General features: G+C 41.9%; 1 protein-coding gene across 1 annotated transcript in view; it reads left to right on the top strand.

The window, feature by feature from the left end:
* Window positions 1–22939, top strand: part of PRDM5 (PR/SET domain 5) — a 135249-nt gene that overhangs the window by 35513 nt on the left and 76797 nt on the right. Inside the window, exons 8-10 of the mRNA XM_075287127.1 lie at window positions 1147–1226; window positions 16553–16637; window positions 17103–17260. Of these exons, the coding sequence (XP_075143228.1) occupies window positions 1147–1226; window positions 16553–16637; window positions 17103–17260 (323 nt within the window). The remainder of the gene's footprint in view (window positions 1–1146; window positions 1227–16552; window positions 16638–17102; window positions 17261–22939) is intronic.

Here is a 22939-nt window from a genome sequence, read left to right as displayed (position 1 = left end):
AATCTCCAGTCCTTGTTCACAGCTGTAACTGCAGAAGGGGAAGTGCAGGTGTCTGTGAGCAAGAGAAAGCATTGGTAACTAAATAGGACCCTATTAAAAAAAAACTGGGTCCCCTAATGTTCCAGGCCTGTGGCAGCTGCTACCACAGCTACCCAGGTAGATACACCCCTAATTGTAGATACTAAACAGTATTGCAACATAACTGATTCAGGTCAATAGTGCTGTCCTGTGTACAAAAGTGTCCATCCTTATGTTAGCTTGAATTTGATTAAAGACTGTGATTTTTCATTAAACCGATTCAATAAAATATGTAGCATGCACACAATTCCTTTGATAGGTTGCAATACACAACACAACCACTGAGTCACTGCACGTAATCACATATACAGTTTAGACTAGGTTCAGACCTGCACCTGATCTACATTCTAGGTTTCTCTGAACCCACTTAAAAAATGCGGAGAGAAGCCCTACATTTTTTTGGCAGAAATACAGAGGACCCCATTATAGTGTATGGGGTTTGCAGGTAACCATTTTTACAGTGGATTAGCTTTCTGTTGTTTGGGTCCCCGAGCCAACCTGAAGAACAGAAAGCTGAACACTATTGTGAACCGAGCGTTACACATTTTTTGTGAGAAAGCAATGTGCAGCACAGTAGCTCAGTGGTTAGCATTACAGCGCTGGAGTTCTGGGATCGAATCTTACCAAGGACAACCTCAGCAAGCAGTTTGCATGTTCTCCCTGTGTTTGCTTGGGTTTCCTCCCACACTACAAAAGACATACTGATAGGGAATGTAGATTGGGTTCCCTAAATGGGACAATGACTGTCAATATCTGTAAAGTCCTGCGGAATATGATGGCGCTGTACAAGTAGGCATCAAATAATGTTGGTTTGAAAAGCTACACCTCTTATAAAGCACATAGATGAACTTGTCCAGCCAAGAAGAAAGGTTCCCATTGACATAACATTAGAGGTAGATTTTAGGCAATATTCTTGTCAAAACCAGCCCCAAATTCCTCTTTGTGAACATTGCCTAGCAGTGTCCAAAAAGGTTACTCTATCTTAATAGTAATAAAGGGCTCTTTTGCTGTTTTCAAGTTGTCTTATTATACTTTTCCTCTCACTTGTGCTGTTTATCTTCATTCCAGGAAATTCTAAGAAAAGGTTGATGTGCACAGTCTGTAACAAAAAATGTTCATCTTCAGTTAACCTTCAAGAACATCGAAAGGTAAGTAAGTTTGTACTTAGTAGGTAGCAAATATAAAGTGCCTTAGAATACGTAAGGTCTGAACAGTTATTTAAAGTTCACAGTTTGCTTTAAAATACCGGTCACTTCAATGAAACGGATGTCATATACTTCATATGGTTGGGTAATAAATGTCACAGAAATTCATAAACACAGGAAAGATATTTTTAGAGAGCTTGTATGAAGTTAGAAGAGCACAACTTGTCTTCCCTAGGCCCTTTCAGGTACTTCGGCTCAGCTCCACTTACCTTTTTCCACTTAAAAACTTACAACTGTAGACCTGGCTGGAAAAATGACAACCCCATTTAGCAGGTGAGCAATGCCATTCCGCCACTATATTGGAGTATTGGGTGCTGTGAGGTGGACACTGTAATGCTAAGCACTGTACAGCTAATGGCCAATTGTGTGTGCCAAAGGATCCTGAACAAGCAATCAATTTACATACAGTAATAGTATTAGTACATTTCCTTTGGGGGTTTGCTAGGGTTATGCCTAGTTCCTAGTCTTCTAAGGAGCCCGATTGTATGACTTGGACATATGTTATAGGTTACTATATTATAATGGTATCTTCCTTTGGAATATGTTTGCAATACACTTGCATAGGCACCATAATGGTGAGTTTAGTTCACAATGCTTCTTTTGGCATTGCTTTTGAGCTTTTCTTCCTCAAAAACCTCGCTAAGGCCGGGTTCACATGGAGTATTGTGGCTCGTCATTTGGTATGTACACACCGCGGGATCTTATGCGGGCCGTATACGCTCCCATTGTTTTCAATGGAAGCCGGTACCGTACACGCGGCGCTATTTTGCGGCCGTCGCAAAATCACGGCCGCAAAATAGCGCCGCGTATACGGTACCGGCTCCCATTGAAAATAATACTCCATGTGAACCCAGCCTAAGGAATTTCAGCGCTGAAAAAAAGGCCTCCCATTGACTTCAATGGGTTCCTTTTTCTGCTAGCATTGGAGGCTTTTTTTTCAGCACAGAAATTCCACACCAAATTCCTCACTATTTTCCTCCATGTGAATGGACCCTAAGTCTGAGGCCCCATGTTGCAGAAATGCAGCTTTTTTTGTTGCAGATTTTGGGACTTGAGGAATCATAGGATTCACATTCTTAAAAGGATCCTATAATTTAAACTCAATTTTTTTCTGCCTATTACGTGGGAATAGCCTTAAGAAAGGCTATACTTTGTAAGCGACCATTTTCTTGTGGCCACCAGGCATGTGTAGTCGGCTTTTCCCTAGGCCTGAGGCCAAGAAGTTTGAAGCCAACCCCCGGAAGAAGACGCGAAGAAGACCCGTTCCTGAAGAAGATGGAGGTGACGCTGGAGAGTTCTCTCATAACATTGTGGACGCCCCCAGTGCTGTTTGAGTGCTGGGGCCCGCCCCCAATGCTGCGATAGAACTCATTTGCATACCGGCGAAAACCAAGATTTCTACGGAACGGCGGTGCAGAGAAAACATCTAAAGGTAGGAGAAGAATAGCCTTCCTTAAGGCTATTCCTACGTGATAGGCAGAAAAAATTGAGTTTAAATGATAGGATCCCTTTAAGTTTGCAGTGTTATATGACGAACAATACAACAATTTAATAATATGACTGTACTGGTTTCTGAATTTTGCTGCAGAGGACATTTAGAACGAAATTCTTTAATATGTTAATTTACTGAACTTGGCTTCAGAGCTTTGTGCACTTTAGAAATCAAGGTCTCGAGATGGAGAACATACTGATTAGACTTGGAGATGCTGCTAAATCATACCACATGTTCCCCCAGCTTTACTGTCATCTTTCATTGTCAGTTTTTACAAAGCAGTTACCTGGGCAATCGCATGACAGTGTACATGAGGTCTAATCAATGAGTTTCTACTTAGAGGCTTTTTAACCTTTTCATTGCCAGGGAGCGTATCTAAAATACAGATTTTTTTTTATCCCTTCTTCATTTAGAATGCCAGCTAGAAACTTTGCTCCAATATACCAGTTTTTTCCCCTCTACCCTGCATTTTAATGAGTTCTGTGGGAGAAAAGGAAATCCCAGTGAGGTCATGAGATTTTCTGTTTAAAAGAGAGCCTGTAGTGTAACATCTCTGACATTGGAACATGTCATACAAATATATATTACATATAAATGCACTGTAAATGTTTAACATATATCTTTTTGTTACACTCCACTTGTGTCAGTTATCAATTCATTTGTTGTATACAATGCCGTAAAGTTTTAGGCTGCAGTTTGTTTCATGTTAGTGTTTTATTTTAATTTCTTTTATATGGTATAGGCAATGTGCGAAATAAAAACATTGCATGTAATGCTTGTTAAAGTTAGGGTTAGAAAATGTATACACATTAATTCAAGAGGGTAGCAAGTAACTATTGAGCCCCACTCTATCAGGACCACCTTAAGTAGCAAGTTCAGAACTTGAAAGGTGTACAATAATTTAGGTCTCCTTTACACACAGTAACAGCGCAAATAGTGATTTTACAGTATAGATAATATCACAGAACTAGGATAATACTGCTTACTAAGGCAAGCCCAACCTTAGCAACCAACAATAGGGATCACAGGAAATGGAGGGGCAGGTCTCTCTCTTTAGCCTCTGCATGTTTCCACATTGCTTTCCCCCCCTGCTCAGAGTGGAGTGTGCAGTTTCTCTAAGCTCAGAGTGAGTGTAAGAGCTTGTATAACTTATATTTGTTTGCTATTATACAGTTCCAATTATATGTACAATTGTACATGTAAAGAAACCAGTAGCAGTAGTGGGGGCAGGATCTGTATTGTGCACATCCCCTATCTCAGAGAGAAATGCAAAATGTGCTAAAGTTATAAAGAGGCTATAATAGGAAAAACTGATAGGTTACCAAGTACAAAGGCTTATTTAGCAGCAGACTGCCCAGCAAAACCCTGCAGATATTTCAACTTTTGATGAAAATTTGGGTACACTTTAAAGATTTCTGCCATTACAGCTAAATGATACCTCCCATAAGTTTAGAGGTAATACTTATTTATTCAGTCTGAAATAGAACAATTAGATTGATTTTGTATCATTTGTCCTAAGGTATTTACTTCTTGTTCAAGTGTAGTGTGCTTTCAGATTATGTGTTAGTAAAACAATCAGTAAGATTTCAACATCAGCAATTGAATATAAGTGTAAGGATAAGTTCACACGATGGATTTTGGTCCGGAATTTGAGGCGAGATGCCGCCTCAGATTCCGGACCAGAAAACAGTTATCCTCGACTGGATGCCGGTCCAGTGCATACCGTGCACTGGAATCCAGTCACGGAATTCCGCTCTGGATTAGGCCCAAATAAAAGGGTCTAGTCTGCAGGGAGTGATGTACCGCAGAAGATAGGGCATGTCACTTCTTTTTTGTGCGAACGAAAGAAATCCACTCACGGAAAAACAAAATGCCAGGCTCCCATTGAATTCAATGGGAGGCAGTATTTTAATCCAGAATTTGATTTGGAATTCGTGCCAAATTCCAGATCAAAATCCGCCATGTGAACTTAGCCTTAAAGTCACATTAAGGGCAATGTCCCACGTAGTCGACCGCAGCAAAAAAGCACTGTGGGAAAAACCGAAGCAACAATGCATTGCAATTTTTCCCGCAGTGCTTTTGACAGAAAGTCCATAGAGGTTTCCTCTGCAGACTTTCTTTTTCAATTATAGCTATAAGTATAATTGACATGCTACGATTTCGATAATTGCAACGATTTTGGAAATCACAATGTATCCACTGCACGTATTTTCCCATAATGTGGGAATGGGATTCACTAGAATCCCATTCACTTTTCAGAAACTGTAAAACGCTGCATTTTTTTCTGCAAACTCTCTGCCACATGGGGCCCTGGCCTGAGTGATTATTTTAGGGTGTAACAAGCTGTGCAGTCATGGTAATACTACTGGATAATGCAGTATTATGAATCTAAATGAGTGGCACTGTACAGTCATGGCCAAAAGTTTTGAGAATGATACAAATATTAATTTTTACAAAGTCTACTGCTTCAGTTTTTCTAATGGCAATTTGCATATACTCCAGAATGTTATAAAGAGTGATCAGCTTAACAGCAATTACTTGCAAAGTCATTATTTGCCTAGAAAATGAACTTTATCCCCCAAAACACATTTCAACATCATTGCAGCCCTGCCTTAAAAGGACCAGCTAACATCGTTTCAGTGATTGCTCCATTAACTCAGGTGTGGGTGTTGATGAGGACAGGGCTGGAGATCAATCTATCATGATTAAGTAAGAATGACACCACTGGACACTTTAAAAGGAGGCTGGTGCTTGGCATCATTGTTTCTGTTCTGTTAACCATGGTTGTTAGGAGTATTTAGGTTCATTGCTTTCTTTCCTGGTTGATTAGTCTGTCCTCCCATTTGCACCTGGGAGGAGTGGTCTCTACTCGGTATTTAAACCCATGCCTCCCATGGTTCTGTGCTGAGTGTCGCTTTTACAGAGCTAGGCCTTAGCAGGAGGAGTAGGTGGTTATCTTGGATAGAGGAAGTTCCGTGGTTGATTTTTGGGAGGTTTGGGTGAACGAGTTGGTTAGTGTGTTTTCCCTTCTGTGTTCACCAATCCTCCCTCTGTGTATAATTGACTGTGTGAATGAATTGCCTTATCCTTTGATTTCTACTCAGTTTCCCTGTGTTTGTTTCCTAGTGTATGGTTCCTTCCCATATTGGTTTGGGGAATTCCTTTCCTACATGTTTCCTGTGTGCTGCTTGTGTTGTTAGTCAGCGCACACCCTTGTCAGTCCCTGTCAGTAGCAGCTTCACTTGTTCGTTAGGGGTGACCCCCTTTAGTCTCCAGTCCCTAGAGATCTTATAGGGCATTCCTTCTCCCCCTTCCCTCTAGGCCTACGGTGTCAGTGAGAGAGGAGCTGTCGGGGTCAGGCTTAGCCTGAGAACAGCCGACCTACACCCGTGAGGCAGGGACCGGGTTAGCTAGTGGGAGTAGTGCAGGGCGAGATTCCCTACTGCTATCCCTTAGCCCCGTTGCAGCTACCAGGACTGACATAACAGTACACTCAGCCGGTAAAAAAAAAAAAAAAAAGGTTCGTTTGTATTATGACGGACCTGAAACAGTTGTACCAGGCGGTGCAGCAGATCTCCACTGAGATGGAGGGGATCAAGCTACGAATGGATGCCATCCAAGCTTCTGGCGTATCTCAAGTACAGCAGTTGGCTCAACACACAGCCTCTCAGGTGGAGGGCATACAGAGGCAGGTGAGTAGCGCCCCTGTGGGTCGGCCTCTGGAGCCAAAAGTCAGCTTACCTGAACCCTTCCGAGGTAAGAGGTCAGATTTTTTCCGATTTCAAAAGGACTGTCTTTTGTATTTCCGGCTACGGCCGTTTTCCTCCGGTTCTGAGGTACAGAGAGTTGGGATTATTATTACTTTATTGAGAGATGATCCCCTCATCTGGGCACATTCGTTACCAGCCGACTCAGCTTGCTTACTAACTGTAGAGGCGTTTTTCTCCACAATGGGGTTACTGTATGACGACCCAGACAGGGTACGCACGGCTGAGTATAACCTACGACGTGTGGTGCAAGGGGATCACGCTATAGAGAAATATTGCACAGAGTTTCGTAGGTGGGCAGCAGAAGTACACTGGAATGACCCCGCTCTACTTAGTCAGTTTGAGACAGGGCTCTCAGACCAGGTTAAAGACCATCTAGTTTCTCACCCTGTTCCGGGAGATCTAGATGAGGCCATGCAGCTGGCAATTAGAGTTGGACGGCGCCTCCGGGAGCGTGGAGACAAGAGTCCTGGGGGGCTTAACCCTCCTCAATTCTCTGTTTTTAGAGAGGACCCGGGGGACCAACCCATGCAGATTGGGGCCACTGTGCGAAGTGCTAGACCCAAGAGTGAAGGGTCCCGCACAGTACGCTGTTTTGTGTGTGGAGGGATGGGACATGTAGCAAGGGTATGCCCCTCCAGAGAATGGTTCGCCAAGGAGAGTAATAACCCCAGGTCTATTGAGGGTAAAGGGAGAAAACCTACTAAGGAGGGAGGTGTGCATATTTCCTGTACTCAGACTGCCGGGTTGACCCTTGAAGGATGGGTAAATGGGCAGAAGTGCCGGATTTTGGTTGATTGTGGTTCGGCAGTCAACCTTATTGACTCAGAGTTTTGTGAGCAATTAAGGGTGAGTCCTTTGGTCTTGAAGTCTCAGATACCGGTGTGGGCTATTGATAAGACCCCTCTACAGCAAGCTGTCATCTCCAAACAGGTGGAGGGTCTGGAGTTTGTTGTGGGTGGCCACCGGGAAGAGATTGACTTGTTCTTGTTGTCTAAATTACCAGCACAAGTAGTGTTGGGGTGGCCCTGGCTGAAGCAGCATAACCCTATTATCAACTGGGAGACCGAGTCAGTAGTTTCTTGGGGGCAGGGGTGTAATGGTCGATGTCTGCCCATATCCGTTATGTCTTTGTCTATAGACAATTTGCCTCAAGAAATATGTGAGTTTAGGGAGGTCTTTGAGGAAAGGGCAGCCAAGACATTACCACCACATCGCACCTATGATTGCTCGATTAAATTCATACCAAATGCAGTGCTACCCAAGACACGGTTGTACAATCTCACTATTCCGGAGAGGGAGGCGCTCAAAGAGTATATTGAGGGGAGTCTAGAGGTGGGGCATATTCGCCCATCTAAGTCCCCAGTAGCAGTGGGGTTTTTCTTTGTAAAGAAGAAAGATGGAGGGTTGCGCCCTTGTTTGGATTTTAGGGAGATTAACAAAATCACGGTGCGGAATCCCTATCCCATTCCGTTGATCTCGGATCTATTCAGCCAGATTACGGGAGCCCGCTGGTTTAGTAAAATAGATTTACGTGGGGCATATAACTTGCTGAGAATCAAGAAGGGGGATGAGTGGGAAACAGCGTTTAACACACCCCTAGGACACTTTGAGAATCTTGTGATGCCTTTTGGTCTAACCAATGCGCCTGCGTTTTTTCAGAATTTTATTAATGATGTACTAAGTGCCGTCATAGGGAGGGGGGTTGTGGTCTATCTGGACGATATACTCATTTACACCCCGGATTTGGAGACTCATTGGGAGAGAGTGAGAGAGGTTTTAGATCTCCTGAGGGTTAACCAATTAAGTGCTAAGCTGGAGAAATGTGTGTTCGCGGTCAATAAATTATGTTTCCTTGGCTATATCCTATCGGACAAGGGGTTTGAGATGGACCCTGAGAAGGTCAGGGCAGTCTTGGAGTGGCCGCGACCCGAGAACCTAAAGGCGGTCCAACGGTTCTTGGGGTTCTCCAACTATTATCGCCAGTTTATCAAGGGATTTTCTGAGGTTGTGAAACCTATCTCGGACTTGACTAAGAAGGGGGCTGACTGTGCTAAGTGGTCGCCAGAGGCGCTAGCTGCGTTTGAAGAACTGAAGAAGCGATTCTCGTCCGCTCCCATTTTGAGACAGCCGGATGAGAGGTTGGCCTTCCGAGTGGAGGTGGATGCCTCCTCGGTGGGGGTGGGAGCAGTACTTTCTCAGGAGTTCGAGGAGGGTACGCATCCCTGTGCCTTCTTTTCTAAGAAATTCTCTGCCTCTGAACAGAATTATGACATCGGAGACCGGGAACTACTGGCAATAAAACTAGCATTCGAACATTGGCGTCATTTCCTGGAGGGGGCCAGAAGGCCAGTCCAGGTATTTACTGACCACAAGAATTTGGTTTATCTTGGGTCGGCGAAGAGATTAAATGCACGGCAGGCCAGATGGGCTCTATTTTTTGCGCGGTTCCATTTTACCGTGACTTATGTGCCGGGTTCAAAGAATGTTAAGGCTGATGCTTTATCCCGGTATATGTCGACTGAGGAGGAACGAGAGGCGCCTGCCACTATTCTTGGGGATGGAGTGGTGGTAGCAGTATTGGGCGCGAAATTGGAGAAGGCCTTGATCGAAGCGCAACACGCTGCACCTTCCAAGATACCTAGAAACAAGCTTTTTGTTCCAACTACTCTCCGACAAAGTCTCCTGAGGGAGTGTCACGAGTCGGTTCTTGCTGGTCACCCGGGGGTTTCAGAGACCATGAGATTGGTGTCTAGGAATTTTTGGTGGCCAGGGTGGAGTAAGGATGTCTTACAGTTTGTTCAAAATTGTTCGGTCTGTGCAAGAGCCAAGGCGTCGCATACCCGTCCCCACGGTCTTCTACATCCATTGGAACCTCCTAAGGCACCTTGGACTCATCTGTCTATGGATTTCATCACGGGCCTTCCGGTGTCTAAGGGTTTCACGGTCATTTGGGTAGTCGTTGACCGCTTCACGAAAATGTGCCATTTGATCCCGTTTTCTAGGCTGCCATGTGCCAAGACACTATCTGAGGCGTTTATTAAAGAAATTGTAAGGTTGCATGGTCTTCCTGAGGATATCGTTTCGGACAGGGGACCGCAATTTGTGGCTAAATTCTGGCGGGCTTTTTGCAGCAGGTTGGGAGTTACACTGTCGTTTTCCTCCGGGTTTCACCCAGAGTCTAACGGACAAACAGAGAGGAAGAATCAGGATGTGGAACAGTTTTTGAGGTGTTTTGTTCGAGAGAACCAGAATAATTGGGCTGCCTTTCTCCCCCTGGCAGAATTTTCCCTAAACAACCATGATTCCAATGCCACAGGTACCACACCTTTTTTTTGCTCCGGTGGTAGACATCCTGTTTTCGGAGTATTTTCTTCCATTTCTTCCCCAGTTCCGGAGGAGGAGCTATTTTCTAAAAAGCTGCAAGGGGTATGGTCCCGTATCCGAGAGAATCTGGTGCGGGCGTCGCACCAGGCTAAGGTCCAGGCGGATCGGAAGAGAGGAGAGTTGCAGTTCTTCCCTGGTGAGATGGTTTGGTTGTCCACCAAGAATATCAGGTTGAAGGTTCCTTGCAAGAAGCTGGGTCCCAGGTTTGTGGGTCCTTTTAAGATCATCAAGATGGTAAATGAAGTGGCGGCGCAGCTGCAACTACCTAAAAGGTGGAAGATAAACCGGGTGTTCCATGTCTCCTTGTTAAAGAAGGCCAAGAAGGGAACGTCTCCTGTTAAGGTTCCACCAGTTTCTGAGTCCGGGGAGTATGAGATATCCCGAGTTCTGGATAGCAAATATGTTCGGGGGAAGCTACGGTATCTGGTGGCATGGAAGGGATACGGTCCTGAGGATAATTCTTGGGTTCTGGAGTCGGATATGTCAGCCCCCAGACTCGTGGAGAAATTCCACAAGGAGTTCCCGAAGAAGGATGCTCCTAGAGAATCCGGAGTCTTCTCCTTGAGGGGAGGATCCTGTTAGGAGTATTTAGGTTCATTGCTTTCTTTCCTGGTTGATTAGTCTGTCCTCCCATTTGCACCTGGGAGGAGTGGTCTCTACTCGGTATTTAAACCCATGCCTCCCATGGTTCTGTGCTGAGTGTCGCTTTTACAGAGCTAGGCCTTAGCAGGAGGAGTAGGTGGTTATCTTGGATAGAGGAAGTTCCGTGGTTGATTTTTGGGAGGTTTGGGTGAACGAGTTGGTTAGTGTGTTTTCCCTTCTGTGTTCACCAATCCTCCCTCTGTGTATAATTGACTGTGTGAGTGAATTGCCTTATCCTTTGATTTCTACTCAGTTTCCCTGTGTTTGTTTCCTAGTGTATGGTTCCTTCCCATATTGGTTTGGGGAATTCCTTTCCTACATGTTTCCTGTGTGCTGCTTGTGTTGTTAGTCAGCGCACACCCTTGTCAGTCCCTGTCAGTAGCAGCTTCACTTATTCGTTAGGGGTGACCCCCTTTAGTCTCCAGTCCCTAGAGATCTTATAGGGCATTCCTTCTCCCCCTTCCCTCTAGGCCTACGGTGTCAGTGAGAGAGGAGCTGTCGGGGTCAGGCTTAGCCTGAGAACAGCCGACCTACACCCGTGAGGCAGGGACCGGGTTAGCTAGTGGGAGTAGTGCAGGGCGAGATTCCCTACTGCTATCCCTTAGCCCCGTTGCAGCTACCAGGACTGACATAACAATGGTTATCTCTAAAGAAACACGTGCAGTCATCATTGCACTGCACAAAAATGGCCTAACAGGGAAGAGTATCGCAGCTAGAAAGATTGCACTTCAGTCAACAATCTATCGCATCATCAAGAACTTCAAGGAGAGAGGTTCCATTGTTGGCAAAAAGGCTCCAGGGTGCCAAAGAAAGACCAGCAAGCGCCAGGACCGTCTCTTAAAAGTGTTTCAGCTGCGGGATCTGGCTACCAGCAGTGCAGAACTTGCTCAGGAATGGCAGCAGGCAGGTATGAGTGCATCTGCACGCACTGTGAGGCGGAGACTCTTGGAGCAAGGCCTGGTCTCAAGGAGGGCAGCAAAGAAGCCACTTCTCTCCAGAAAAAACATCAGGGACAGACTGATATTCTGCAAAAGGTACAGGGAGTGGACTGCTGAGGACTGGGGTAAAGTCATTTTCTCTGATAAATCCCCTTTTCGATTGTTTGGGACATCTGGAAAACAGCTTATTCGGAGAAGATGAGGTGAGCGCTACCACCAGTCTTGTCTCATGCCAACTGTAAAGCATCCTGAAACCATTCATGTGTGGGGTTGCTTCTCAGCCAAGGGAATCGTCTCTCTCACAGTCTTGCCTAAAAACACAGCCATGAATAAAGAATGGTACCAGAATGTCCTCCAAGATCAACTTCTCCCAACCGTCCAAGAGCAGTCTGGCGATCAACAATGCCTTTTCCAGCATGATGGAGCACCTTGCCATAAAGCAAAGGTGATAACTAAATGGCTCAGGGAACAAAACATAGAGATTTTGGGTCCATGGCCTGGAAACTCCCCAGATCTCAATCCCATTGAGAACTTGTGGTCAATCAAGAGACGGGTGGACAAACAAAAACCTACAAATTCTGACAAAATGCAAGCATTGATTGTGCAAGAATGGACTGCTATCAGGATTTGGTCCAGAAGTTGATTGAGAGCATGCCAGGGAGAATTGCAGAGGTCCTGAAGAAGAAGGGTCAACACTGCAAATATTGACTTGCTGCATTAACTCATTCTAACTGTCAATATAAGCTTTTGTTACTCATTATATGATTGCAATTATATTTCTGTATGTGATAAAAACATCTGACAAACACACATGTAAACCAGAGGGCAGCAGATCATGTGAAAATATAATATTTGTGTCATTCTCAAAACTTTTGGCCATGACTGTATAGTAGAAAACATCAGTAACCCTCTGCAGTGTTTTTCTATTGCACTGTTGCAGATGTGGGGTTATCAGATTTTTTTTTTTAATGGCTTGCTCTTTCAAATGAACTTCCTACTTGCTTAAATGAGTATACATGCAAGGCACGGGCAATTGTTTCCAGAAGTCATGACTCTTTTTGGGAAACTAACTTAAGTTTAGAATCTTTGTAATGAATTAAAATACTTGAGAATATAAATAAAATATATTGAGGATATTTATTTTATTTTGTTTATACTTTTAATAAATACAAATTTGGCGTGATATAACACTAACAACTAAAAGTCATATAAGAAATAAATGCATTCATTTAAAATCCACCGACTTCTGCACCATTTTTTTAAAATATATTTTCTCTCCAACAAAAGTACCAAACTAAACTTTTCTAAATTCCTCAATAGCTTTACTTGTTTACTGTACATGTTTATAAAAATAATTTCATTTTTTTTCTTTTAGCTACTTACCCATTCAAGTCCCTGTAGCGTTATGTTGCATGCACCATTACATCAGTTGACAAAATGGAGCCAGTTGGCCAGAATACATTGCCTTTCAGCCAAAAATACAATATGGGCAATCTCTGGCACATTTGTTTATATATACATTGCTTATTTTGTTAGAATTCAATATAACTAAACAAAAATAACCATGTCCATATTATAGCCCCTGACTGTACCAAATTGTAATATTTCAGCTACCTTTTTTCAGACAACTTCAATTAATTTCCATGGCCACAGCAGTTTACAAGCCATTTGAAAGGCAAAATGTAAAATTTTGGTTTGTGGCAAATCCTATTTAAGGTTAAGGCCCCATGGGACGATACGCAGTGCTAAAGCGCTGCAGGAAAAACGGCAGCGGGAACGCATCACAATTCTTCCTGCAGCTCTTTGAACAGAAAGTTTGCTGACTTTTCCTCCGGGGACTTTCTGTTACAAATATATCTACGGGAAAGCTGTTGGGGGCCACACGGTGGCTCAGTGGTTAGCACTGCTGCCTTGCAGCGCTGGAGTCCTGGTGTTCAAATCCCGCCATGGGCATAAAACCATCTGCATGGAGTTTGTATGTTCTCCCCGTGTTTGCATGGATTTCCATCCCATATTCCAAAAAGACATACTGATAGGAAAAAATGTACATTGTGAGCTCTATGTAGCTCACAATCTACATTAAAAAAAAAAAAATAAAAAAAAAATATATATATATATCTACGGGAAAGCTGCCGGCGTTTTCTTAGAGATAATTAACATGGCACAATTTTGAAAATTGCAGCATGTTCATGCTGAGAATTTTAACGCAAAGTGGGCATGGGATTTGCATGAATATAATAGACATGCTGCGATTTACAACAACATGAGGGTTTTAAAATCACAACATGTCAGCCGAAGATACTTTTCTGCAATGTGCAGCTGGTATTAGCCAAAATCCTATCCAGACTATAAACGCTGCGGTTTTGCTGTGACGTTTACGATACATAGGGCCCTGGCTTTAGGCTAAAGCTCCACATTGCAGAAACACAGCATTTTGGTTGCTGCAGAAACGTTTTACAGTACCAGTAAAGTGAATGAGATTTCGAGTTAATCTACATATTGTGGAAAAAAAGATCTGTTTGTGTTTTGGGAATTTTTGTCAATTTTAGGTGTAGAATCACAAGCATTTTTCCTACAGATTCCCTATAGATTCAATAGGGGAAGTAAAAACAGAGAAAAACATAGTAAAGACTAAATAAAAGATGTTGCAAAAAAAATATGTGTTTTTGCTGTATTTTTTCCATAATATTTTTTATCTTTTACTACTTGGCACTTTAGCATTAGACTTCTATGAGAGTCTTATAATGACTCTGTACAACTTGGAAGTTTGCAGCAAACCAATGCAGTTGTGTGCATGAACATTTGTACTGTAAGCTACTCTGCTATTCTAGTTGTCATATTCACATCACCCACCTAACATATCAGCTCACAAACAGCCACATTTTCAGATTTGTAATGAGATCCATGATTACTATTGTGTGTCTACAAATTGTGCATAGCAAATTGTGGCCTTCACTTGAGTTTCCTATTTCAGGCGCTGCCAGATGTAGCAACAGAGCTTTAGTAAATGATGTACCCGAGAGTGTTACATTTCTTTTTATCCAATTTACACTATTTACTTTGCCTTAACATCCCACTTCACAGTGTTATCCAGAGCAGTAAACAAGGCTCTTCGCTCCCCAATTGATTTAATTACTTTCTCTTTGATAGAAAAAACGATACATTTTAGTATTTATTAACTGCGCAAAGCCAGAATGGTTTATGTGTCGGTGTCATCAGTTGATTAATGTTCAGTGTCCATAAAGCTGGTTGTATCTAATACACAAAAGGATGCCATCTTGTTTTCCTTTAGTGCTAATTTAATGGAATTCACATTTGTAGTCTTCACTTTTTATTCAGTTCTGGAAACAGGAGATAAGGAATCCCATGTAAAGATTATGGGAAATGTAATAGGTGGGAACATTGCAGTGATACACTTGGATATTGCGATGCTATGTTTAGAACAATTTAATGGGTTAAGTGTCTATAGCGTTAAAGTGTGAAGGCAATAATGCTTACATGTTCTCATATAAATACTGTCAACATTTTGCTGCTATCAGCAGTTCTTGGGTCCATTGGCTAAGGAGGAGGCGGAGAGGGCTTCCAGCTGTATTATTAATATGTTGTGAATTAGTATTGTATATGCTATGTTATGTATACGTACAGTTCCATCATATTCGGCAGTGCCTTATATAGAGCGTATCTAATCACATCACTCCCTAAAGAGGCTTGCAGTCTGTTGCCCCTTTCAAATACACATATTCACATTTCAGCAGAAGCCAGTAACTTACAGTATCAATATGATTCTCAAGTAATATTGCAGAGTACAAAGAGGAAATCCATGCAAACACAGGGGCAACATACAACTTATTTCAGATTTTGCTGCAGTTGTATTCTGTAATACTGTGCAGCCCACTTTATTTATTGTATGAAATTAAGGATGATATTAAGTGTATAATATGTAAGAATTCCACATAATGCACTGATACAAAAAAGGAAATTTGTTGATTTGTGGGGCTGAAAAACAAGAGGACCTGTCACATCTAAATAATAGTATTGGATAATCTTCAGTTCGAATTTCAAAGTGTCCTGGGAAATGCATGAATAAATTGACGATTTGGTGTTACCATCCCCCTGTCAATAATGTGTGTCCCTATGTGCTCTGACACTGTCAACTATGATAGTACCACACTTACCCCTATCCAAAGGGTCTGTTGCCTTGGGATAACCCTTGACTCTGACATATTCTTCAAATCACACATCCAAGTCTCCAATTCCTCTTACTGCCTTCAACTGAAGAACATTTATCAAATCCACTTCTTCCCCACCCCTGAAACTACACAAAATGCTAGTGCCTGCCCTCATAATCTCCTGCTTAAACTACTGTAACAGCCTCCCAGTAAATACTCTCGACCCCTCCAGTCCACCATAAACTCTGCTGCTCGCTTAATACACCTCTTACCCTGTTTTTCATTGGCCACTTCCCTCTGCCAATCTCTTCACTGGCTACCCATTGCCCAGCGAATAGAGTTTAAAATGTTAATAGCGTCCCCTCATATATCTCTCACCTAATTTCCTACTACCTACCCACATGTAACCTCTGATCCTCTCAAGACCTCCTACTCCTACTCTTACCCACTTCTGTCTCCAAAACCACTCACGTGCATCTCCCATAGTCTGGAACTCCTTACCAAGAGACATAAAACTGACCCCCCACAATCTCAAGCTTCAGGAAGGCTCTGAAGACTCACCTATTCAGGAAGGCCTACAACCTCCAATAACAGCACTGTCACCACACCACCATCTGTAAGCCCATGCGGGGAGGGCCCTTTATCCCACTGTGCCAGTCGGTCACTGTTTGTATTATATGGTTTTGGAAATCCCTATAGGTATAATGGAAGCAGAAACTTTACAGAGGAAAACTCTGGACTTTCTGTGAAAAGCACTGTGATTGCAGCACTTTTTTCCGACGGTCCGCTACATGGGGCCTTAGACCTTGAAGGGAATCTCCAGCACTTGTAATGTGAGTCACATTTTTAATTACCATTACCACTCATTTTGCAGGTTCATGAGATCTATGAGTGTCAGGATTGTGACAAGAAATTTATATCGGCTAACCAGCTTAGACGGCATATGATAACGCATTCAGGTAAAGACAGTCTCCCTGTGCATGTATATTTTCTTATATTATGTTATATTGCTTTGTAACAGCGTGAAGTGAACACATATATTATTGTACGTTTGTGGATGAGAAGTTTATATTTTGGAAGATTATTACTTTTGAGATTCATTGTGTTCACCATAAAATGCATTGCACATCTTCCAACTTCTAATCTTGTAGTAAGGCTTCTTTGAAGTCATTCTCTTTTGATTTAAGCTAGTTAATGCGATGTCGGTTTGGGAAGATTATTGTGAAGAATGTGGCAGTGTCTCGCTATTCCATCCGCTATGAACCATCATGTTAAAAAGGGCATTAGATGCTTTTCTAATTGGTTAATCTTAATTGGACTGACTTAAATGCAACAGTCTCTCTGGAGCGGACTCTGTTTGCCTTTCATCTTCTACCTCCTCTTCAATGAACAACAGATTAAATGTCCCCAATCATTTTCTGCAGAGAAGCGCCCCTACACCTGCGAGGTTTGCTGTAAGTCCTTCAAACGACTTGATCAAGTGACCGCGCACAAAATAATTCACAGCGAGGACAAACCTTACCAGTGCAAACTCTGCGGGAAAGGATTTGCGCATAGAAATGTTTACAAGAATCACAAGAAGGTAAATCATTGGTAAATTATAGTCTGTTATGATGTATGTTAATATGATGAAAACTGTTTAATAGAAGATTATGTATCGGGTGTATCATCCAGCACAGAGCCTATGTTAGACGAATGGTAAGTATCAGGCTTATATATAGAACTTTGCAAACTAAAAGCTGCAAAGTGACCATTTACATGTGCTTTACTATATGAGGAAAAAGCTGGGTTGTTTGTTGGTACATCCATTCACTCCAAACAGGTTTTATTTCAGCGCATTGCATTGCATTGAAATTCATTGTTCTTGCACCCGGTTATATCTGTTTTATCTTAATAAGAAACGAATCTCCTTCAGGACAGCCAGGTTTATATTATTTTTAGATTTTGGGCAGCCCATGACAATGATGGTTAGTAGATATAGGAGTAGGAGATCACTAGTTATCACTGCAGATAGACAGATTCATATGAGCATTAAACAGAATTTATTAAAAAATTTATAGGAATGGAAGCCATAAAATTGATAAGCATTCCTCAATTAAAGGATTGGGTCTGTTACTCAAGTTATTTTATTTTTTTGACTACGTTTTATATTGTACATTTTAAAGAGGACCTGTCACTATGCTCAACATGCCATATGCCGTACATTATTTCGTACACTATTTGGTAACTGTTGTGCCCCTGAATTATTTGAATTTTACCTTTTTTTAAAATCTGTCTACCTGTAAAATATATGGCCCATGGAAGGTTGTATGTAAACTAACTCTGATTCTCTAAGCGGATCCATTTATTTTCTCAGGGAAATATGAACGGATAGACAGATTTTATTTTATTGTTTTTTTAATGCCAAATTGCTCACGGGCACAGAAACTACCAAATTCTGTATGCCACTTAACATTGTGTACTTGGTCACAGGTCCTCTTTAATATGAAGAAGTGCATACTGTAAAGGGAGCCTATCAGCAGCAATTCACACCCCGAACCAACCCAGTACCTTATAAAGTATCTGGAGAATGTGAAAACTGTTCCTTTATATGGTTCGGCATTGCTGCAATGTGTGAAAAAAGACGTTCAGTATACTTCTATAGAGTCAAGGGGGTGGAGAGTCAAATGATAAAGTCAAACGCTCCACGTCCTCTGTGATTTTACTGAGTACAGAGACATCACTACACAGCCTTCCTGAACTCCTGCACATGTGTGCGATCCAGATTTCCTGGTGCCTGATTCCCCTGGCGTATGCACAGAAAGAAGTGGGGGAATGTGCATTCTTTAGATTCAGGACCACACCTCCATCACGCACATCCTCTTCATTTTATATAAGTACTTAGCATACTCAATAAAACTTCTTCCACACATTGCAGTAATGCTGGCCCATAAAAAAGAGATCCAAATGCTTTATAAGATAGTGGGGATGTTTCTGGTGTGAATTCCAGCTGAGAGGTTCCCTTTCATTCCTATTTTGGAAGAGTGCCGGATATACTTCTATTGGTCTGGATAACTGTCAAGTGCAGCAGGCACCATGAAGTCTAAAACGCCCATCCTAAACCCAAACTGGTCTCCCAAAATGAACAGCATTGTTCATGTCTATATATTCAATTTCATTGTATTTTCAGATAATTTTCTTGTAGCTATTGACGTCCAGATGTTGACTTTATTTAGCACTACAGAAAAAGTGTAGTTCAGAAAAATCTTTGCTTACTTTATCGATTTGCATATTTACAACCAAATTAATACAAGCCGGTTTTGCATATGTTTTGCATTTATGGTGTTTGCAATAAAGACTCATTTGGTCTGTTTTTGACGCACACAATGTCAGATGTTTTCTGTCTGCTGTAACTCTATTCCTTCACTTTACGCCACTTGGTGACATTACATCTTACTGGTTCTTAAACTGCAACCCAGAAGTATTTTTAATTTATAACACAAAATTCAAGAGATTTTTCTTGGGTTACTTAGCATAGTAGACCATATGCACAGACCCTATATAGCACTGCACAGAGGCCATACAAGTGCTGCTGTACATTGTTCCACCTGGAGCCATCAGTACAGAGATATACAGTAACCTGCACAAGTTTTAAGCAGTTGTGAAAAAAAATGCTGTAAAGTAAGAATGCTTTAAAAAAAAAAAAAAAGCCCGGTTAACATCAGTGTTCGGTATTCCGTTCAGGGAGTCCGCTTAAGGATCCCCTGAACGGAATATCAAACGTATTAAAAGACGGTTAGCTAAGAAACTGCTGAACGCAGGTGTGAACCAGGTGTGAACCAGGCCTAAGTTAAACGCTCCACTCCAAAACCACATCTATTCTTCTAGCTACACTTGCACACACATTTTTAAGGAAGTCAGCAGGGGAGTTGTTCCAAACATCTTGGAGAACTAAGCACAGATTTTCTGTAGATGTAGGCTTGCTCAAATTCTTCTGTTTCGTCATGTAATTCCAGACAGACTGAATAATGTTAATCTCAAGGCTCTGTGGGGCTATATTATCCAGGACTCCTCCAAGAGGTAGTCACAACAAAAATTGATTCTATTTAGATCTCTACAAATATAGTTAATTGACAGAAATAAACTATTAACAATTCTATTTCTGAACGAATGCTTACTTTGTAGAACTCCCCCCCACACACACATACGTCTGCCTAAGACCTTTGCACAATGCGTCCAATGGAGCATGCAACAATTATTCTTTTTTCAGAATCAGACATGTATCTGTGTGATTCAGTTGTACATAAGTACAGTAAGGGCCTATTGGTCTGTCTGATGTAACTGATTTTCTGATATAACATATGTACATGGACCATGGGCGTACTTTCTGTTTTGTCATTGTGGGGAGCTATTAGTAGATACAGTTAATACACACACTAATATAATTGTAACTGGCAGTCGAAGAGTCACAGTGTGGGGACCCTTTCTCTAACACTGGTATACACAGGAGATGCCTTGTGGCCAAAATCTCATTTATTATACCTCCTAACCACCTCCCATATACAGTTCGGCTGAGTATGTATATGTTCTAAATAAGGAGAAGAGAGTCTTCTCTGATAATGGTTATCTACCTGAGAACAAAAGCACAGAGTATTTTTTAGTCATTAAACAAGCCAGGTTCTTCTCTCTCAACATCTATTGTCTGGAAAGGTCCTAACACACTTTAGAAGGTTGGCTGGTTCCACCAATATTTTTGAATTCTGATATATTTCTAATGTGTATGACTACCCTGAGATAAACAATTCAACAACAGTCCATAGATAACATCAAGGCAATGCACCAAATAGGTGTGGTTCTCTTTAACCCCTTCCCGACATTCGCCGTAATAGTACGGCGCTGCAGGGAAGGGCTTCCCACAAACCGCCGTACTATTACTGCGGATGCATGGTGCGCACACAGAAACTGTGTGCGCACCATGCACAGCGGGTGTCAGCCGTAATACACGGCTGACAATGCCCTGTAACACCCGCGGTCGGAACCGGGTCCGATCGCGGGTGTTAACCCCTGATATGCCGGCGGTCAACATGACCGCCGTCACCTCCGGGGTTACAGTGTAGTATGGTGCCGATCGCACCCCCCGCGCCGGTTTCGGGGGGTGCCGGTGTTCGTAGGGGGCAGCCCAGGGTCTGATCAGTGACCCCGGGTCTGCCCCATCACTTACCCCGTCCGCGCACGTGGCTGATCCTGCCGTAAATGAAGCTGTCAGCCTGTGCGTCCACACAGGCTGACAGCTTCCTCTACACTGCAATACACGTGTAACACGTGTATTGCAGTGTATATGTAGTGAAGCAGTGATCAGCCGATCACTGCTTCAATCCCCCATGGGGACAGAAAAAAAAAGTTCGAAAAAAGTAAAAATAAAAAAGTTTAAATAAGTTTAAAATAAATTATAAATAAATAAAGCCCCAAAAATCCCATTTTCCCCATATAAAATGTTTTATTATGTAAAATAAAGAAAAATAGAAAAAAACATTACATATTTGGTATCGCCGCGTCCGTAATAACCTGAACAATAAAATTAAAACATTATTTAACCCGAACGGCGAACGGCATAAAAAAAAAAACGTAGAAAACCGCACAAAATAATGATTATTCACCACCTTTCCCTTACAAAATGCTCAATAAAAAGTAATCAAATGGTCAGATGAAAACCAATATGGTACCAATAAAAAGAAGAGGTGTTCCCGCAAAAAATAAGCCCTCAACCAGCTCTGTCTAGCGAAAAATAAAAATGTTATGCCTTTCAGAAGATGGCGATGCAAAAATAATGATTTTTTTCCCTAAATTGAATTTTATTCTGCACAAATAGCAAAAAAATAATATAAATGAGGTATCGCCGTAACCATACCGACCCACAGAATAAAGGTAACATGTTGCTTATGCTGTACGCTGCGCAGGAAAATAAATAAATGCTAAAAAGCAATGTCAGAATTGATGTTTACATTTTATTAACTCTTTCTGGGTGGGATGTAAAAGTAGTCAATAAGTTACAGGCCCCAAAATGGCGGCATTGAAAAGCACATCTAATACTGCAAACAACAAGCCCTCATATGGCCACATTGCCAGAAAATAAAAATAAAAATCTAGCTTGTACAATGTGAAGACAAAAACCCTAAAAGTCGCCAAATCATTAGGACATAAGTGGCTGCGACTAGAAGGAAATGTGTAAGCGGTGCGAGTGTTTTCAGGGGACCCCCCATATTTAGAGCTTATGAGGGATAATACACCAGCGCTGACCCCCCAGAATGCTCCTCTTCCCTGTCCGTGTCATAGGAGCTAGTGGGAAAATAAAATAGGATTTGGTGTGCCCAATTTACTCCGCATAGCTTACATATTCACTTCGGGGTTACTAATGCTCACTACATCACTTGATAAATTCTTTGAGGGGTGCGGTTTTCAAAATGGGGTCACTTTCTAGAGGTTTCCACTGTTTTGACACCTCAAGGGCTTTGTAAATGCGACATGGCTCCTGAAACTGATCACAGCGAGATCTGCCTTCTAAAAGCTCTTTGGCGCGCCTTCCCTTCTGCGTCTCACTGTGCGTCCATATATTAGTTTACACCCACAAGTGGGGTACTATCGTAGTCGGGAGAACGTGCCTAACAAATTGTGGGATGCGTTTTCTCCTTTAACCCCTTGTGAATGTGCAAATTCTAGGGCTAAACGAAAATATTAGTAAAATAAATTCAAATTTGAAAATTTCACCTCCATTTTGTATTAATTCCTGTTAAGCACTTATAGGGTTAAACTACTAGGTATATGTTGTTTTGGCTTATTTAAGGGGTGCAGTTTTGAAAATGGGGTGATTTATGGGGGGCTTTAATACAAGGGTCTTCAAAACCCCTTCATAACTGGATTAGTCCCTTAAAAAATGGGTTTTGGAAATTTCTTGAAAATTTTGAATATTGTTGTTTCACTTGTAAATCTTATAATGTCCATAAAAATTAAAAGGGTGACTAAAGTTTGATGCCAACATAAAGCAGAGATCTGGAACATGAGATTTATGATATAATTTTGGCGGTCTGACTATCTGTATGTAATGTACATCATTTCAAACTTTATAAAATGCATATTTTTCAAAATTTCCACCAAATTTCAAATTTTTTCATAATCAAACACAAAACATATCAACCAAAATTTACCACTAACATGAAGTACAATGTGTTACGAAAAAACAATCTTAAAATCACTTTGGTAAGTTAAAGCGTTCCAAAGTTATTGC

This window comes from Leptodactylus fuscus, chromosome 1 (genome assembly GCF_031893055.1).
Source record: "Leptodactylus fuscus isolate aLepFus1 chromosome 1, aLepFus1.hap2, whole genome shotgun sequence".
Taxonomy (NCBI): Eukaryota; Metazoa; Chordata; class Amphibia; order Anura; family Leptodactylidae; genus Leptodactylus; species Leptodactylus fuscus.
This window is presented reverse-complemented; position numbering and strand designations above follow the sequence as displayed.